Source organism: Marmota flaviventris, chromosome 6, assembly GCF_047511675.1.
Source record: "Marmota flaviventris isolate mMarFla1 chromosome 6, mMarFla1.hap1, whole genome shotgun sequence".
Lineage (NCBI taxonomy): Eukaryota > Metazoa > Chordata > Mammalia > Rodentia > Sciuridae > Marmota > Marmota flaviventris.
Genome location: NC_092503.1, coordinates 77,159,490 through 77,176,754, shown reverse-complemented (window position 1 = coordinate 77,176,754; position 17,265 = coordinate 77,159,490). Strand labels below are relative to the sequence as shown.

The 17,265-nt window shown below is 38.5% G+C and overlaps 2 protein-coding genes across 8 annotated transcripts in view; one reads left to right on the top strand and one right to left on the bottom strand.

Annotated features, from left to right (window-relative positions):
* The window catches only part of Pgm3 (phosphoglucomutase 3), a 34,972-nt gene extending 26,946 nt beyond the window's left edge, over nt 1-8,026 (bottom strand). For 2 of the 3 annotated variants that reach the window (XM_027928070.3, XM_027928071.3), the window contains exons 1-4: nt 7,935-8,026; nt 5,933-6,138; nt 3,805-3,989; nt 1,849-1,916 (exon numbers count right to left, since the gene is read on the bottom strand). In XM_027928070.3, the coding sequence (XP_027783871.2) occupies nt 1,849-1,916; nt 3,805-3,989; nt 5,933-6,136 (457 nt within the window). In that variant the 5' untranslated portion in view covers nt 6,137-6,138; nt 7,935-8,026. Of the gene's footprint in view, nt 1-1,848; nt 1,917-3,804; nt 3,990-5,932; nt 6,139-7,089; nt 7,126-7,934 lie in introns of those variants that run through there. The other variant, XM_071613239.1, reaches the window with a different exon arrangement.
* Nucleotides 8,027-8,123: 97 nt separating this feature from the next.
* Nucleotides 8,124-11,294, top strand: Rwdd2a (RWD domain containing 2A). Of its 5 annotated transcripts, XM_027928208.2 has the most exons (4): nt 8,131-8,200; nt 8,422-8,611; nt 9,033-9,370; nt 10,369-11,294. In XM_027928208.2, the coding sequence occupies exons 3-4, from the start codon at nt 9,170-9,172 to the stop codon at nt 11,044-11,046; spliced, it is 879 nt and encodes a 292-aa protein (XP_027784009.1). In that variant the 5' UTR covers nt 8,131-8,200; nt 8,422-8,611; nt 9,033-9,169; the 3' UTR covers nt 11,047-11,294. The 5 variants fall into 5 exon arrangements, with proteins under 5 accessions (XP_027784008.1, XP_027784009.1, XP_027784010.1 ...); XM_027928207.2 differs by lacking the exon at nt 8,422-8,611 and having other exon boundaries at nt 8,124-8,200; XM_027928209.2 differs by lacking the exons at nt 8,131-8,200; nt 8,422-8,611 and adding an exon at nt 8,906-8,924.
* Nucleotides 11,295-17,265: the final 5,971 nt, after the last annotated feature.

Sequence of the window (17,265 nt, the reverse complement as noted above, 5' to 3'; positions counted from 1 at the left end):
ATATTAAAATTTCCAAACAAAATGACTTCTAGCTTGATTAATTGAATAGATGATGATCCTTTTATTAAGTCTAGGTTAATAGTCATTTAGTAAATGTTTATTTGGTAATTTTAATATTGATTACAAAATCCTATTTCTTCCCTTAGCATGTCTTATAGAATAATGGTTTCCTCTCTTTACATACTTAATTAGTTTCAGCTACACATACAACTATGCATCCATGTATCACATGACACAAAATGGGTTCAGTGAAACAGACTATCAGAGGGTTGTTCAGAGCAAGGCATCAAAATTCTTGGATAAATTAATAAATGAATGAATAAAGGTAGCTGGAGCTATGGCAAGAAGGACGATCATTTTCATAAACATGTAGACTCAAAAAGAAAACTGACCAGAGAGAAGAGGAAGCAGCAGAGAAGATCAATAAAGAATATGGCCAAGTGAGCCAAGCAAGTAGAAACTTTAAAAAAGCAAGTTTTAACAATGTAGAAAACTACAAAAACATCAACTGAAGTAAAAACTTTAAAACAAAAATTCTTAGTTTTAGGGCACAAACCCCACTGGGTATATGACAAACAGTATGTTATTTTCTCCCCAGACAAAACAGTTAACACCATGTGCCCTGTCAAGAAGGCCACAGGGTCTCTGCAGCTTAACAAGACATCCTCTGGGAGCCCCAGCTTAAGAATCTCCACTTTGATATCCATCCAATTTGACAATCAATTCAAATGAGTATGGGTAAGACATTTCCCTGGGGAGATGAGGAAAGGGGTTCACCTGCAGCAGGCTAAGGAATAACTAGAAAATGAGCAGAGGTGAGTAAAGTAGATCATGGAAAAGCTAGATTAACTGAGGGCAGAAAAAACAAAAAGGGATCCCAGCAGGAGCTTGAGGGGGTTCCAAAAGTGGAGAGAGGACTTTTGCTTTTTAGTGAGAGAGATCTGATGCTAGGAAAATATTCACCTCAAAATCCAGTGACATCCTTACCTTCACAACAGGTACAACTGACAGGAGAAAAGAAATCCTGCCCACATTGTGCTGTATTTAATTCTCTGATAAACCAGGAGATTTATCATGATTACATGCAGGCCAAAGATATTTTCTATCACTAATTGACAGGTAACAGGAATACTTAAAATTGACAAAATGGGCTTCTTCAGGTAACATCAGAGATTTTTTACATCAGGAAATTCAGCCTTACTAAAATAAAGTTGTATTAGATCTATAATATTCTACAATACTCTCACTATATATATGTATATATATATACACACACATACACACATACATATATGTATGTGTATATATTATTAATATTATATATAATATTAATATTGTGTGTGTGTGTGTGTGTGTCCCAGGAAACCTGATACAGTTAATTCTTAAGAAATTATATCTAGAGACAGTGCCTAGAGAAACATTTGGGGAGCTCTTACTCTGTTTTTATCCTCTGTATGTTGTGCCATAAACTAAATGAAAACAATAAAAACATGTTCTTTTTTTTCTTAATATTTATATTTTTAGTTGTAGTTGGACACAATAACTTTATTTTATTTATTTATTGTTATGTGGTGCTGAGGATCAAACCCAGGGCCTCGCATGTGCTAGGTAAGCATTCTACTGCTGAACCACAACCCCAACCCTAAAAAACATGTTCTTAAAAGAACCAAAAGTAAAAGAAAAAAATGCCTGCTGAGAAAAAAAAATCTGGAAGATTATGTTAAAAGTATTTTATAACCAGGAATTAATTTTTTTAACTTTTATTATTCATCAAACTTTAAATATGCATTACTTTTATAATTTTAAAAATATTTAAGAATTTATTTATAACTTAGAATAGCCGCATACCATGGACTTGACCTCCTAGAACAGTCACGCCATCTATCACAGATTGTGAAAATTTCTCACTGCTGGGCCTAGGAAAGGAAAGGAAGAAAAAAATATAATCCCATCTGAAACCAACAGAGTTGCTGGTTGTGAAAGCAAGTGCAGAAATTAGTGCTACCAATTTCTAAATAATTAGTTCACTGTATTTGAACTGAAAGCAATCAACTCTGAAAAAGAGATATGGGTAAATTATAAGCATTTTCCAGTAGCCTCCATAATCAATTTGTTGGAAAAATTTTGGCCTGTACATGAAGTTGGAAGATAGATATGAAGGATACCCTAACTACACCATATTCAAATAACTTTCCTGTCTCACTATAGCAATATTTGTTAACAACAACAATAAATACTGAAAGCACACACAGTATTAGAGATTCTATCTATAACCTATGTTACCATTGGTACAAATATAGCATTTTCTCTCTCAAGTTCACTGGGAAACAGCAATTTATATGATTTTCTACATGTGTCACATTCAGCAGCTTTTGTCATTTTACAAAAATATGTTATTTTGTTGGGTATTAAACTACTGAGGATATAGAACCCCTATTTCTCATTTTATAAAGTCAGAACAAATATCTGAAAATAAGGCATATCATTATATAACTGCCATGTAGAAAAATATGTGATATTTAAATTAGTAAATAGGTAAGAACCAAATATATGTGGGATGGCTTCAATATGGATATTATTTACTTTAGGATATAAATCACTCAACTATTTCTCTGCTATCTATAAATTACCATTAGCACTATTTGCAAAATCCTTTGGTAACACAAAGGGTGAAAAGCAAGGTCCAAGCCATTGAGGAGACATTTCCTTTTGAAAGAATCTCTCAATAAAACCAGATCTAAGGTGCTGAGGATATAGCTCAGTACTATAGCACTTGCCTAGCATGCACAAGATCCTGGGTTCAATCCTTTGTACAAAAAAAAAAAAATAGTTTTAATGTAACATTTCACAAGATATGTTTTGTAAAGGAAGGCAAAAGCTGAATCATAAATATGCTGAAAAGACTAAAAATTGCTATTTTCCAATGAACTCCAGGGTAAGAAAATGCTATGAAATCATGTGTTCTACTGCCATAAGGGGAAAAAACCTTCAGGGACCCATTTATTACATGCTTCTCTCATTTCAGGAAACAGGTATTTGGCACACATTATTTTATTTAATTTTCACAGAAATACTTTAACACAATAGTTAAATTAGGTATCCATCAGCTTAGGTATTCATCAGCAGATGAAATGAGTTAAAAAAATGTGGTATATTTATACAATGGAGTTTTATTCAGCCACAAAGAATGAAATTATGTCATTTGCAGGAAAATGGATGGCACTTGAGAGTATAATGTTAAGCAAAATGAGCCAGACTCAAATGTCAATAGTTGTATGTTTTCTCTCCTATGTGGAAGCCAGAAAAAATTAAGGAGGATCTCATGAAAATAGAAGGGAGACCAGTAGAGCAGAGAAAGAAGACAAAGAGGAGGGAAGAGGGGAAGAGAGAAAGAGATAACTGGGGGAGGAAACTGACCAAATTGTTATGTGCATGTACAAATATATTACAGTGAATCCCCCTATTACATATAATTATAAAACACCAGTTAAAAAAAAATTTATAAACACTGTGATAGGACTTATCAACATCTGTTAGATGAGGAAATGGAAGCACCAAAAAATTAAGTAAACTTCTAAAACTGTAAGAGTTAGAGTTCAGTTTCAAAGGATAGTTGAAATTCCAAAACGCAAGCTGCAGTCATGACTTAGCTCCCATCTCCTACTAAAAAAGCCAGGTAAGGGAGGCACCCCTCATGATAGTTCCACTTTACTGAATTCTTTTCATTTGTCTTGGTATTATAACAGATGCCATCGTTAATATTACATTCCCAAAACTGCTTTGGCAAAGAACACTTATTGTCACCTGGTATCTCTACCAATAACTACGAAAGCATCTTGTTGCAGATCCACAGCTTCTTTCTCACTGATATCAATAAGCACTCTCTGCATATCTTCTTCCTCTGCATTTGCCAAATAAGTAGCATGTTCCTCCCACGATGGCGCCAACATTGCACCCAAAGGATCCACCAATTTCACACCATTGTCTTCCTTAAAAGATAAACAAACAATAAGCCATCCCTGCATACAAGTGAGGGTGAGATGACAAAGAAGTCTTGCTGTTTTTTTCCAGCAGAAGACAGTGATGGCTGAGCCACTTCACCTGTTATCACTTATTAATAATGCCAGGCACTGGCAGGTGAATTATATATGTTATTTCATTAACTACCCATGACACATATCAATGTAATTATTAATCCTATTATTAGTTCTATCTTACAGAAAACTGAGATTCAAAGAGGTTAGGTAATTTGCTTATGATTATACAGCTAATAAGTGTCAGCTGATATTAAAATATCACGTCTATTTGACTTAACTACACAACTACAGAAGCTTTTTTAAAAAGCTGTCATCAGTGTATCAATTAACTGACTAGGGCACAGCTGGAGCAAAACCTCAGACTCAATTCTCCCTAACTTTGGACTCCAAGAATGTAATGGCCAGCATGTTGACCAGTGGGTGGCACAAAATGACTCCCAATGCTGTTCGCCTCAAAATCCTGGAAAGAAATATGCATAGTCCAGAATGCATGTCAACTTAGAGAAACAATTCAAAAGTTCTGAGAAGTACTTCTACAGTTATCAATAAATGCGAAGTCACTGATCAATTATGGTGACTTCTACATTGATATTTACACATTTATAGTAATTACACAGAGATTAGACAAGCAATGTTTGAGGGGAGAAGAGGTTACAATCCATCACTGAATTACATACCTTCCATTTGCTGCTAATTTAGCTACAGAAACAAAAGTCAAATGCTCTAGCAATCAGATACATATTATTCAAACTATGTATTAGTGGCAATAAAAAGTAAATATTTAAATTGCGTCAAAACTAGCCAAGAGAACCTAATCATCTACTGAAAGATGAAGAAAATGTGATATATATATATATGTGTATATATATATATATGTATGTATATATATACATAAATATACATTTTATTATTCAACCTTAAAAAAAGAAGGAAATCCTGTAATTTGCAGCAACATGGACAAACCTGGAGAACATTATGCCAAGTGAAACTAGCCACGCATGGACAAATACTGCATGATACCACTTATAGGGAATCTAAAAATGTTAAACTCACAGAAATAGTAAAATGGTGATTGAGACAGATGGGATATGGGGTAAAGAGGGAGATGTTGGTCAAAGGGTATCAACTTGCAGTTATGAATAAATTCTTCGGATCTAATGTACTACATGGTGACTATAGTTAATAACAATGCATTATATACTTTAAATTCATTATGAATAGATCTCAAGTATTCTCATTACTAGAAGAAAGTAACTATATGAAGTGATGAGGATGTTAATTAGCTTAAATGTGGTAGTCATTCCACAATGTAAACATATATCCAAATAAGACACTGCACAGTTCCTACATATTATTTGCCACCTATGCCTCAATAAAGCTGAAAAATAACTGTCAGAAGAACAGTTAAGATTAAAACCTTAAATGTCCTGAGGACTAGAATCTCATTATTATTCTTCCCAAAGATCACTTTTGGATCCCTGAATCTACTTGTTTGACTCTTCATTCAAAACAGGAAAAGTATTTAGAAAAAAAAAAAAAAAAGTCTTAAATTTTTCAAAATACGTCTTTTCAAATGTTTGCTTTCCCCCATCCAACTGCATCTATTAAATTACTGCCAAGTTAACAGAGGTAACACTTTGTAATGACTGATACTGTCTCAATTCAAGTAAGCTGGAAAGACATATTATTTCTCTAATATGGACACTTTTCATAAAATGGTCTAATTTCATTCTCTCCACACCCTCTAATGGGCCTTGAGCTAAATGACCATTCATAAAAATTGCTTCAAATCCAAAGGCACATTCCCAGAATTAGAATTTGTATTTTGGTCCAACTGCCCAGACACCAGGGTTTAGTCTTGTTTGTTTGCTTTATCAGAGCACTAAATGCATTACCTCAGGATTGTGTGATGCTGTGACCATGACTCCTATCGTGGATTTTGTCTGTTTTGACCTCAGGACAGCTAATAATCCCATGCGAAACATGATATGATCAAGATGTTCTGCCTTCATTCGAAATCCAGCAGTCCCATATTGAAGGAGGAGTCCACGGGGCTTGGCATGTAACGCTGAGTGTTTTGTAATAGCACTTAAATCCATGTCTACAAAAATTTTCAGACATAATAAGAAATCATTCAAAGACCATTTGCTTCAAAAACTAGAAACCCTCCACTTTTATGAATGACTTTAATGTACCAATTTAATAAATAAATAAATGAAAGACAGACAAATAAAGTATAGGAAAGGGATCAGGGGGAGAAAGAGGAAAGGGGAAGTAATGGGGATTGAAATAGAGCAAATTATATTGTATACATCTATGAATTTTTCCAAATGAACCCCATTTTTAGGTATAACTATAATGCACTAATAAAAATATTTCTTAAAAACCTGCCACCCCAACGAAATAGGTCTGCTTTATTCTGAACCTCCCCAAAAGAACTATGTATGAGACAGAAAAGAACAGTAGAATAACTCCGCAGCATTAGAATTACCTAGAAGTTCCTGCCCAACTTTTCTATTGTCTACTTCAGAGAAGAAATCACCTTATCTCTAATTCATCTCCCATTTTGCCTCTAGGACTATTCCAGGATTAACTTAAAATGGTCTACTCTCAACCTAAGAAGGATTTTTATACATAGATTCGGAAACTCCTGCAAGATCAAAGATCTTCTCATTTTATAAAAGAGAAACCTTGAATCTGGGCCCCTGTTAAATAACCTAAGTTCATGTGTGTAACTGGTCAGATTCTCAAGTGGACAACATACCTCAAAATATCTGGGAAATTTATATGGATCTTCTGCTATTCGTCCCAGGCTACAGACACATATTCCCAAAAGAAAATCAAAGGCAGTAACAGTTTCCTCTCCAAGACTGCCCACATTCCCTAATATACCTTGCAGAAGATTGTCCAATTTTCATAAAGAGAATTCAATTTAGCTCTGAGACTAGTCACATCTTTTTTAGCTTTCTCAATTTAGCTCTGAGACTAGTCACATCTTTTAAGTAATGTTATCTTTTAATTTTAAAAATCAGCCAGGCAGGGTGACCCACACCTGTAATCCCAGTTACTTAGTAGGCTGAGGCAGAAGTTCTGGGCCAGTCTCAGCAGCTTAGCAAGAACCTATCTCAAAAAAAAAAAAAAAAAAAAAAAAAAAAAAGTCAAACATGTGTTGTTCCTTTTCTGAGATACTCTAATTCAGAGGAATTTGGGATTTCCAATTCAGTCAGCAGTGTACCCCGAGGCCCATATACTATGCACTTCCTGGGTGCATTCCCAATTAGCCCAGAGTTGAAGAGTAGACTCCACAGCTGTATGCCTCACCTTCTTGTTTTAATGCCCTTCAGTGTTTCAAAGAACAAAAAGTAAAAGAAATGGTGAAAAGTATTTGGTTTTGTACAGTTGGAAAAAGCTGGCATTCAGGAAACTAATTCAGTTCTTGCCAAAGTAATCAAATCTCTTGCACAAGGTTGAATATATTTTTGTAAAAACTGACCATTCAGGGATGTATCATGATTAATCATATGGGCGTCTCCTTAAATCCAGAAAGCAAGACAACTGTCTAATGCTTTTACTGAGAATATTATGCAAGTCCCAACAGTGCCTCTCTAAAAAAGTTGTGTAGCCCCTTCTCATTCGATCTTCAAACCTCGTAGGTCCCACTCTCTCAGTTCCCGATTTAAGGAGAGACTCCCAGTACTCTGCCCTGGGGACCCCGCCCAGGCCCGCGACCCGAGTACTGGCCCGACGCGCCGGATCCCAAGGCGCCGCGGCGGGTAGGTGTGTCGGGCGCGCGGTCTGTGGGATACCTGGGCCGCTGGCTCCGGGCTGGCCGGATTCCACCGAACCCCCAAACCCCGGAACGACTCCTTCTCGCCTCTAAGCCTCGCGGATTCTCACCTCTGAGAGGGGACGTCGTTTGCCCTCCACTGGGCTGCAAAGGTCCCCCTTCACGGCCAGGGATTCTGTACTCCAGCCCTCTAACCTGCAGACGTGGCCCTGCGTTGCTTCCGGCCCGTCGCCACGCCCCTCAGCCAATCAGAGCGGGAAGTGTCCGTCGGCCCCGCCCCGGTTTCCCCGCCGGTCGCGCGCAGCTCGCGCCTGCAGAACTGCGGATGCGGTTACTAGGCGGCTCTGGGGCTGTTTGGACTGAATGGCCAAGAAGGGTGAGGCCCCACGATGGTCCGGGGGTTGGGGCAGGGGATCAGAGCACTGGGATACGCAGCCTTGATTCTCCAAATCTGGGCCTCGGGGGGAAGACGTTCTCGGGAAGCTGGGGTTTTGAGTGGTCTTGGATGGGGGCAGGGAAGGGAACCAGCACAGATACGCGGCCAGGGCCACAATGAATGCCACAAAGGATGCTTCCCGCATCCCTCTCTCGATTTAGGAGATCATCTCCCAAATCTGTGCCTCCGAGAAGCCACCTCAGGCCACCGCCCATCCCCGGAGCTTGTTCTAAACGACATTTTATGCATTAACCTCTAAGATATCCCTAGCCTGAGCCCCTCAGGCAGAGGCCAGGTGAATCCAAAGCGTCGGGAGTACCCGAGATGCTTTCCCTGGGGAATGTGGCTCCGGTGAGAAGCAGAGGGACGGTAGCGGTGGAACGGAGGAGGCTGCAGCGGCAGGTGGTGGGGGCGGCAGTGACAGGTGGTGGGGGCTGCGGGGCCCTAACGACTGCAGGCTGGGGACCCAGGGCCCCGCCCCTCGGCGCTGCGGGTCTCTAGCTGCATTGCCCAGCTCCGCCCAAGTATGAGAGTCGACTCCATTACGTAGCCAGACCCCTGTCTACTAGAATTCAGGATTGCAGACTGTCTCCAGTGGTATTTGCAACCACCTACAACGGGACAGTTCAGAACACCTGTTGCAAGTGCAGATTCCTACATCCAGGTCTTGAATTTGGATTTTAATAGAGTGTTTTAAGGGATGTTGTGCCTATGAACTTTGGGGTCAGGAAATAAATCTCAAGGGTCTGAGTGTCCTGGTTTGTGCCCCTAGCTCTCTGTGCAAAGTGCTCCTGCGGAACTGCCTCCTCATAAAAGGACCTACTGATAATTTCGCTGGATACCATCTGATATTGACAAATCCAGTGTCCCTGGGCCTTTCCAAGTTCCCAGGCAGATTGATTTCGAGACATGTCAGCTTCAGTGAAAGAAAGCCTTCAGCTTCAGCTGCTGGAAATGGAAATGCTGTTTTCTATGTTTCCTAACCAAGGAGAAGTAAAACTTGAAGATGTAAATGCCCTGACGAATATAAAGAGATATTTGGAAGGTAGAAGGGAGGCGCTACCACCAAAAATTGAATTTGTGATTACGCTCCAGATAGAGGAGCCCAAGGTGGGTGCCCTCATTTGTTTTAGTGTTGTTAGATTCCCAGTTGTTAACAAAATGCCTGTTGCATGAACTTCTGTCCAGGACACAAAGAATACCCTAGATGCATATTTCTTTACTTCTTTGGAAGCAAAATATATAAAATATGAGATGCTCTGTAAATTGTCTTTAGTAAACATCCTAAATTTTACATAAATATGAACACATTTTAAACAAATATACCTAATGTTTTTATTGAAAATATCCTAGTCATACTTACCATTATTCTGTTCACTCATCCAGTTTCTTAACAATCCACCTATTACAGTATGTACTCCCTTTACTTGTATCATGATTTTCACAAATCTAGATATTGCCTGTAGCAAAACAGGCTTTTAAGAAATGAATGAACATTGGGGTTTTTTGTTTTGATGGCACCATAACCCAGAAAACAAATACAGGTAACAAAATCTAAATATTAAAAATAAATTTCCCTCTATGTTCTTATCCATTTATCTACAGCAACATTAGTATAGCATAGGTAACACATGTCCTGGGCATTTGAGAACTACTGTTTTAGCTATTTCCTACTCATCCTTCAGTTGTCATTCCCTCAGAGGAGACTTCCTGGTTCCCCAGACTGGATTCTGTCCTGATGGTTACACACTTCAATGGAACCCTGAACTTTTCTATGGTAATGCTTCTCACAATTGAAATTAAATATTTGCTATGCATAGTTACTTGTTTAATGTGTGTCTCCTTCACTAGGCTGTGGACTCCTTGAAGGGAAGAAATAATGTCTGACTTCTTCACTTCACTGTCCCAGCACAGGGTCCTTAGCATGTGTAGTTAATTCAATAAATATGAGAAAGAATGAATGTATACATGGATAGAATCATGTATATAAAGTACTTGGTAACAGAACAGCAATAATTATTCCATTTATCAAAATCATGTAGTTGTCATTGATAAACTAGCTTGTGTGATTTTTATGGCATTTAAATCTATTTGATTTTCATTTTAAGGTGAAAATTGATTTGCAAGTAACCATGCCTCACAACTACCCCTTCGTAGCATTGCAGCTGTTTGGGCGATCATCTGAGCTTGACAGACAACAGCAGCTACTTCTCAACAAAGGTCTCACTTCTTATATAGGGACTTTTGATCCAGGTGAGCTCTGTGTATGTGCGGCAATCCAGTGGCTACAGGACAACAGTGCTTCCTACTTCCTGAATAGAAAGCTGGTGTACGAACCATCTACACAAGCAAAGCCTGTCAAGAACACATTCCTCCGAATGTGGATCTATAGTCACCATATATATCACCAGGACTTAAGGAAAAAGATTTTGGAAGCAGGGAAAAGGTTAGATGTCACTGGATTTTGCATGACAGGAAAGCCTGGTATAATATGTGTGGAGGGTTTCAAAGAGCACTGTGAGGAATTCTGGCACACAATTAGGTATCCTAATTGGAAGCATATTTCTTGTAAGCATGCTGAAAGCATGGAAACAGAAGGAAATGGCGAGGACCTGCGCCTTTTCCATTCTTTTGAAGAATTACTCCTTGAGGCCCATGGTGACTATGGATTAAGAAATGATTATCACATGAATCTGGGCCAGTTCTTAGAATTTCTCAAAAAACATAAAAGTGAGCATGTTTTTCAGATATTATTTGGTATTGAAAGCAAAAGTTCAGAGTCCTAGGAAGCTATTAAGAAGCCTATGCTTATAATTTCACTTAAGTCTGTGTTTCTGCTAAAAAGACCAAAATAAAAAGATCAGTGTCTGTATAGTGTCCTCAGTGAGAAACCTGGCTTCAAAATTTTCAGCTAGTAATGATAAAATACCTTTAACTTTATAACAAGGCAAATGTGATGTTATTTCTATGTTCCTATGTTTAGTCATTTGAAAACTATTTCACTGTAAATTAATAAAACAGTTCATTTAACCAATGAAGCTGATTTGATTGAGAAGTCTAAAGATCCATAGTTAATGTCAAAAATCAAATTCAATCCTAGTAGCTCAGGAGGCTGAGGCAGGAGGATCCTGAGTTCAAAGCCAGCCTCAGCAAAAGTGAGGTGCTAAGCAACTCAGTGAGACCCTGGCTCTAAATAAAATACAAAATAGAGCTGGGAATGTCACTAGTGGTCAAGTGCCCCTGAGTTCAATTCCTGGTTACCACCCCCCCAAAAAAAAATCAAATTCATAAATATGAATAACTTGTTTCTCCCTTTCGTGATGCCAGCATATAGGAAACATACCACCTTTTCCTTCATCATGGGAAACGAATTCTAAATCGAGGATATAATGAGAATAAAAAGAGCATGTTTATTACATTTCTTACTTTAAATCCCTATTTTGAGTGTTCTCATAGTAAACTAGATTCCAATAGCTATGGCAGAAAAATAGTAGTAATGAAGCCTGAAGAGTAATGAGGGTAACACACCATGCTACATATTCTTCCTCTGGCTCTCTCTATTAGTTGGTTAATGATACTAATAGTAACTATGTTGACAATAATGACAAAAATATTCTTATTACCTACAAAAGATTTTTTTTGGGGGGGGTACCTGGGATCGAACCCAGGGGTGCTCAACCACTGAAGCTCATCTCCAGCCCCTTTTTTTTTTTTTTTAATCTTTGAGACAAGGCCTCTCTAAATTGCTGAGACTGGCTTTGTACTTGTGATCCTCCTGCCTCACCTTCTCAAGCTGCTGAAATTATAGGCATGTGCCACCAGCAAGAAAAATGGTTTCTTATCTACAAAATATTCCATTGGATCTTTCCAGCCTTTGACCATGTACCATTGTGCATTGCTACTTGGGGCGAGAGGGCTGCACTGTCAGCTTAGTGGGAAAAGAATCAAACCACATTTTGAGAAGTACTGTTTTAGCTATTTCCTACTCATCCTTCAGTTGTCATTCCCTCAGCAGAGACTTCTTGGTTCTCCAGACTGGATTCTGTCATGATGGTTACACATTTCAATAGCCATCTTTTTGAAAATTCCATCTCCCACCAGCTTTTTTCAACATGAGTTTATTTTACTGGTAAAAGCCCTTATTTAAGAAGCTCCTGCCAGTCCTTTCATTACTTTGTACCTATCCCTGCCGAGAACTTCTGGGAGTTTCCTGTGTGCACAGAGGTATTATAAACATCCTCTGCAGCTTTCCCTATTCCCTTGGCCTCTCTTTACCCCTTTCCCAGAGAAGATTTTTTTTTTTTTTCTGGGTCCCATGCACTTCACTAATATCCTGGTCTATTCAGGTTGCCGAAAGTAGGTGGTATGCTTTAGTGAGACTAAGAAAAATGCCTCAGTCCCCATTTGTGACATTTCTGGAAGACGCCAGAGTTGCATGTGCTGAGGAGCTTATGGAACTTCTGATGAAACAGTACCTTCTGATTTTACTGTGTCCAGGATGCACACATATGTTCTTGGATTAAGGAGAAGACCTAATGGGCCAGCAGACCCTGCAATTATCAGGTTCTCCTGTGCCCATGTTGGGTCCACTTTAACTCAAAATGAGTTTCCTCTCAGGGCACAACTCTGACCTTTAAGCCAAGGCTCTGGTTGTGGGCCTGCCTTACTACACCATCAGCTTGCCCATTCATATTTAGTTCTGTTTTGGAAAAGGAATCTTTCTACATTCTCCAGGTTGGTAAAGAACTCCTGAGTTCAAGCAGACCTCTGGCCTTAGCCACCCAAGTGCTGGAACTACAGAAAATGCCTCCCGGCCCAGCTGCACATTTAAGTTTTTTAATCCCAGCCTTGGATGCAAATGGAACTCACTGGGACCTCACACTTAGTATCTATGTAAAAAGGAAAGAAATATGACTGACATTCCCAAGGACTCATTTCTTAGTGTTTACAACATAGTATAGGAGACCTTTTCCTATATAATATCCCCAAACTATGAATAAATGCAATTAACATTCACAATTTTAGGACTTACACAGATACATCTATTAACTATTTTTCCTTTGAAATGCAACAGTGTGGGTACCTACTTATAGAGATTTTTTCCCCTGATTAAATTGGCAAAATTAGCCACAGAAATATATAAACCTTTTGTTTTTGTTTGGTTTTTGTTTTTGTTTTCGTTTTGTTACGAGATTGGACCCAGGAGCACTTAACCACTGAGCCATGTCCCCAATCCCTTTTATTTTTGAGTCAAGGTTTTCCTAAGTTTCTTAGGGCCTTGCTAAATTTCTGAGCTGGCCTTAAATTTGTGATCCTCCTGCCTCAGCCTCCTGAGTTGCTGGGATTACAGGCGTGTACCACCATGCACAGCACAAATAAAATATGGAACAAAAAATTATGTACATATCTCAATAAACAATACAAGTTTATGAACTCCTCACTGCTTCTGGAGCTATTATAATTTTTTAGAACATGTCCAATATCAGCATTCAGCAATACTTTCCTATTAGGAGCACTATAATAACTTCATAATTTTTCATTATGGGAGAAGTAGGTTTTATATAAAAATAAACATGATCATTCAAAACTCAGTTTTGTGTACATAGTAGACTACTGGTTTTGTTTGTCCAGCCTGACAGGAGCACATAAAACAACTTACCCCTTAACCCCTGTGTAGAAAAAACACCTACTTTGGGGAGTTGCCCCTTCCCTGCATATTTTGGGAGAAGTCATTTGGAATCAGTCCTCCAGCAGTCTTCTGAAAATGGTTGTGGGCTCTTGCTTAACTCACCATTACTCCCCCCATTCTGGACTACTGAATGCTTGGTTGTTCAGCACCTCTTTTGTGCTATCCAACCTCTCCCCCTTTGCCCCTTTTGCCTTCTGGAAGTTAGAATCAGTCACTATTGCTTGTAACTTAAGAATTTTAATCTTCTACATTAAAAAATTTAAATGCTTATTTGGGAAGAGTGCCCACTTATAAAAAAATGCAGTGTCCTTTTTAAAAACTTACTGAGTTAAATCAAGCATTCCTTCATGTTTTGTTCCTCATTCCCTATTGGTCTCTTACATGTTAGGTAGAGCCAAGGATATGAACAGTGAATTGCAGAGTAGGCCAGATGAGCTGGCACACTACGACTTCTAAAACATCCCTGTATTAAATCAAAACTATGTTGCCCATGAACTCAAGTTGAATGCTTCACAGATCATCCATCCCTCTCAGAAATTGGCAAGGTGCTCCATGTACGCGAGGTCTTCATAGAACTCTTTTTGAAAAGAGAATTTTTTTTCAATTTGTTTTTACCTTGGGTAGCCAAAAGTCAGTCAAAAGAATGGTTATTTCCTAAAGAGGGCATGGTTTTTCTCATAATCCTGGTTTTATATAGAATCTTGATTAGCCACAGAAACTTAGAGCTCACTGGATCTTTTTCATAAAGCCCTTGATACGACTTATTTCACTCTCACGTGGACACATTAAAGAAACCTCTTTTTCAGAGTCCAATCAAAGCATTTGGATCAACCCATAATGAGTCTGAGGAGTACACACAAAATTTAAAGAAGTCAACCATGCACTGAGGGCCATCCTCAGTAACAGGATGAACAGAGTACACAATTTATTCTTCTATCTGGAAGAGACATCCAAACATGCACCAGACACTGGGCCTCTGTGAAACTTGGCTGAGGTGACAGGCTCCTGTGCTTTTGTGAGATTTATCTTCCACCCTTATGGCATGATGTATCCCTACCAGGCATCCAGGGAACCTAATGTCTCCCCTGCTCCTGTCAGCAAATCATCATCAATGTATTGGACAGCAGTTCCCCTGTACTGCTACCAACAATCTCAATAGTCAGAGAGTTGCTATGTTGAAAATAGATTATCTGCATTGCTTACTTAAATAGGGCAAAGTTCTTCAGGTGTTCTTTACTTGAATACATGAAAACAAAGTACTGCCTAAAGTAATAGTTATTTACACATTTGCCCCAAGAAACTTGTCTAACAGAAGCTGCAGTTAATCACTGATTAAGTTTATGAGCATGTGCTATCATTCTGAGAGACCCATCCACTGCCTGCATATGCCAAAGATGATGTTAAATGCGAAATATGGTAAGAATCTCATCTCTGTTTCTTTTTAAAGCTTTTGAGGCTAGAATTTATCTCTGCAAATCTCTTGGTACTTCCTACCAGAAGAACCCTTTATTTATGGATCAGGGATCCAATATGAGGATATTGTCATAGAGGGAAAAAATATCAATTTTTTCCTTATACCTGCATACATTTATCTGTCATTTAACAATTATTTTTTTAAAGATCAATGCTAACTCTTCCGTGGGAAAATAACTGGAAGATAGGTTAATTTCTAGAGTACCCACTTAGTTTCATAGATCACAATGGTTTTGGAGACCCCAGAAACATGTATTCAGAGCTGTTCCAGATGACCTCCAAAAAGCCCAGTCATTTCCTTTCTGCAGTGTATTGTTATCCTAACAAATGGAAGCCTCAGGGGGAGATATTAAAAACATATATTTATGATGATATTATAAAGGTGTTCATCTTAGAGGTCTTTCACTCATATTCACATGGGGCAATTTGGTGATAGTCTTCTCTTGGTGGATGTAGGCAGGCTTTTTCCTGCTCTTGTTATACGTATTATTTAGGACCTACATGGGTTGAGCACGTTATTTGGTCCTAAACCAGACTGTTATTCAACTGGTATGTATGGTGTGGTTGTATAAGTTTTTTTCCAATAGCACCCATTTTTCTTGTTCAGTACCTATTGTGCCTGGTTAATTTTTGAACATCATTTCAGGCCAGGGAACTCTAGATTAACTACCCACCAATAACAATTTCTGTGGGCCAAACTATTCTGATTACATTGAACTTGCTTGTATTATGATTACTCTTTCTGACTCCTTTTCTTAATTTCTGCCAAGAGTCTCTACCAACACCAACATTCTGATGTTTCCATTTAACAGGAAACCCATTTTAACTGTTGCATTGCCCACAGACTTTCTCAGCATACAGAGAAGAATCACTAAAATTATTTTCATTGGTGCTGGTATTCCCCTCACCAATGTTATTTCTGAAGGTTTTAATGAAAGGAGAGTCACTGGTTCTCTCAGAAGACTTAATTTTGAGATCATTAAGATTAAAATGGTAAGATTATACACCAAAAATTTACTCCAACTTTGCTTTCTTTGTAAATCTTTGAATCCCTTTATATGATTTCATGGAATGTTTGCACTGTCAATTTCATTTAATGTAGGCCGTGACTAAGTCCATGTTTCATTCAAGTAACTGACCCAACAAGTGGAATCACTTCTAGTTGCTGAAGGCAGCACTGAATCCAGAATCTGTGGCAAGTGCACCCTTATCAAATCAGTTCTACCCAACCCAAAATTGTGTCTCCTTCCTCAGTTTAACATTCTCAGAATCTCATGCATTTTTTTTTCCACTCGGTTTTTGGAGGTGAAATGATTGGATTTCCAAAACAATGAGCAAAGTCCAGAATTTTTTTGGTCTGATTCTCCTTGTAGGTTGTCTTCTTAATTTGATTTGCCACAGTCCCTCTCTGTGTTGGAATCTGATTTTAGGTGTATAGACAATGAGATGTGGAAGAAAAATGGGTAAATTCATTTCCCTTTTCAAGGATATCATTACCTTAGGTGAAGTCATTACAGGATCTTCAAGCAAGGCAGTATCAACCTCTTTAGAGACCCCTGCTTTGGTTGGCAAAGGAGGACTTGCCAGCTCTCTTGAGTTTGTCTGGCTCTGAGGGTTTCCTGGGACACAGGACTTTCAGTACTCAAACTGGACTACTGTTTACTACTGTTCACCCACTATTCGAAGTTATCCTGCACCCTTCAAAATCCTATGCATCCATGTGTTCATCAGTTTTGCCGCTCCATGACCAAAATACCTAACAAGAACAACTTAAAGGAGAGAAAGTTTATTTTGGCTCTGTGTTTCAGAAAGTTAGTCCATGGTGGGCCAACTCAATTGGTCT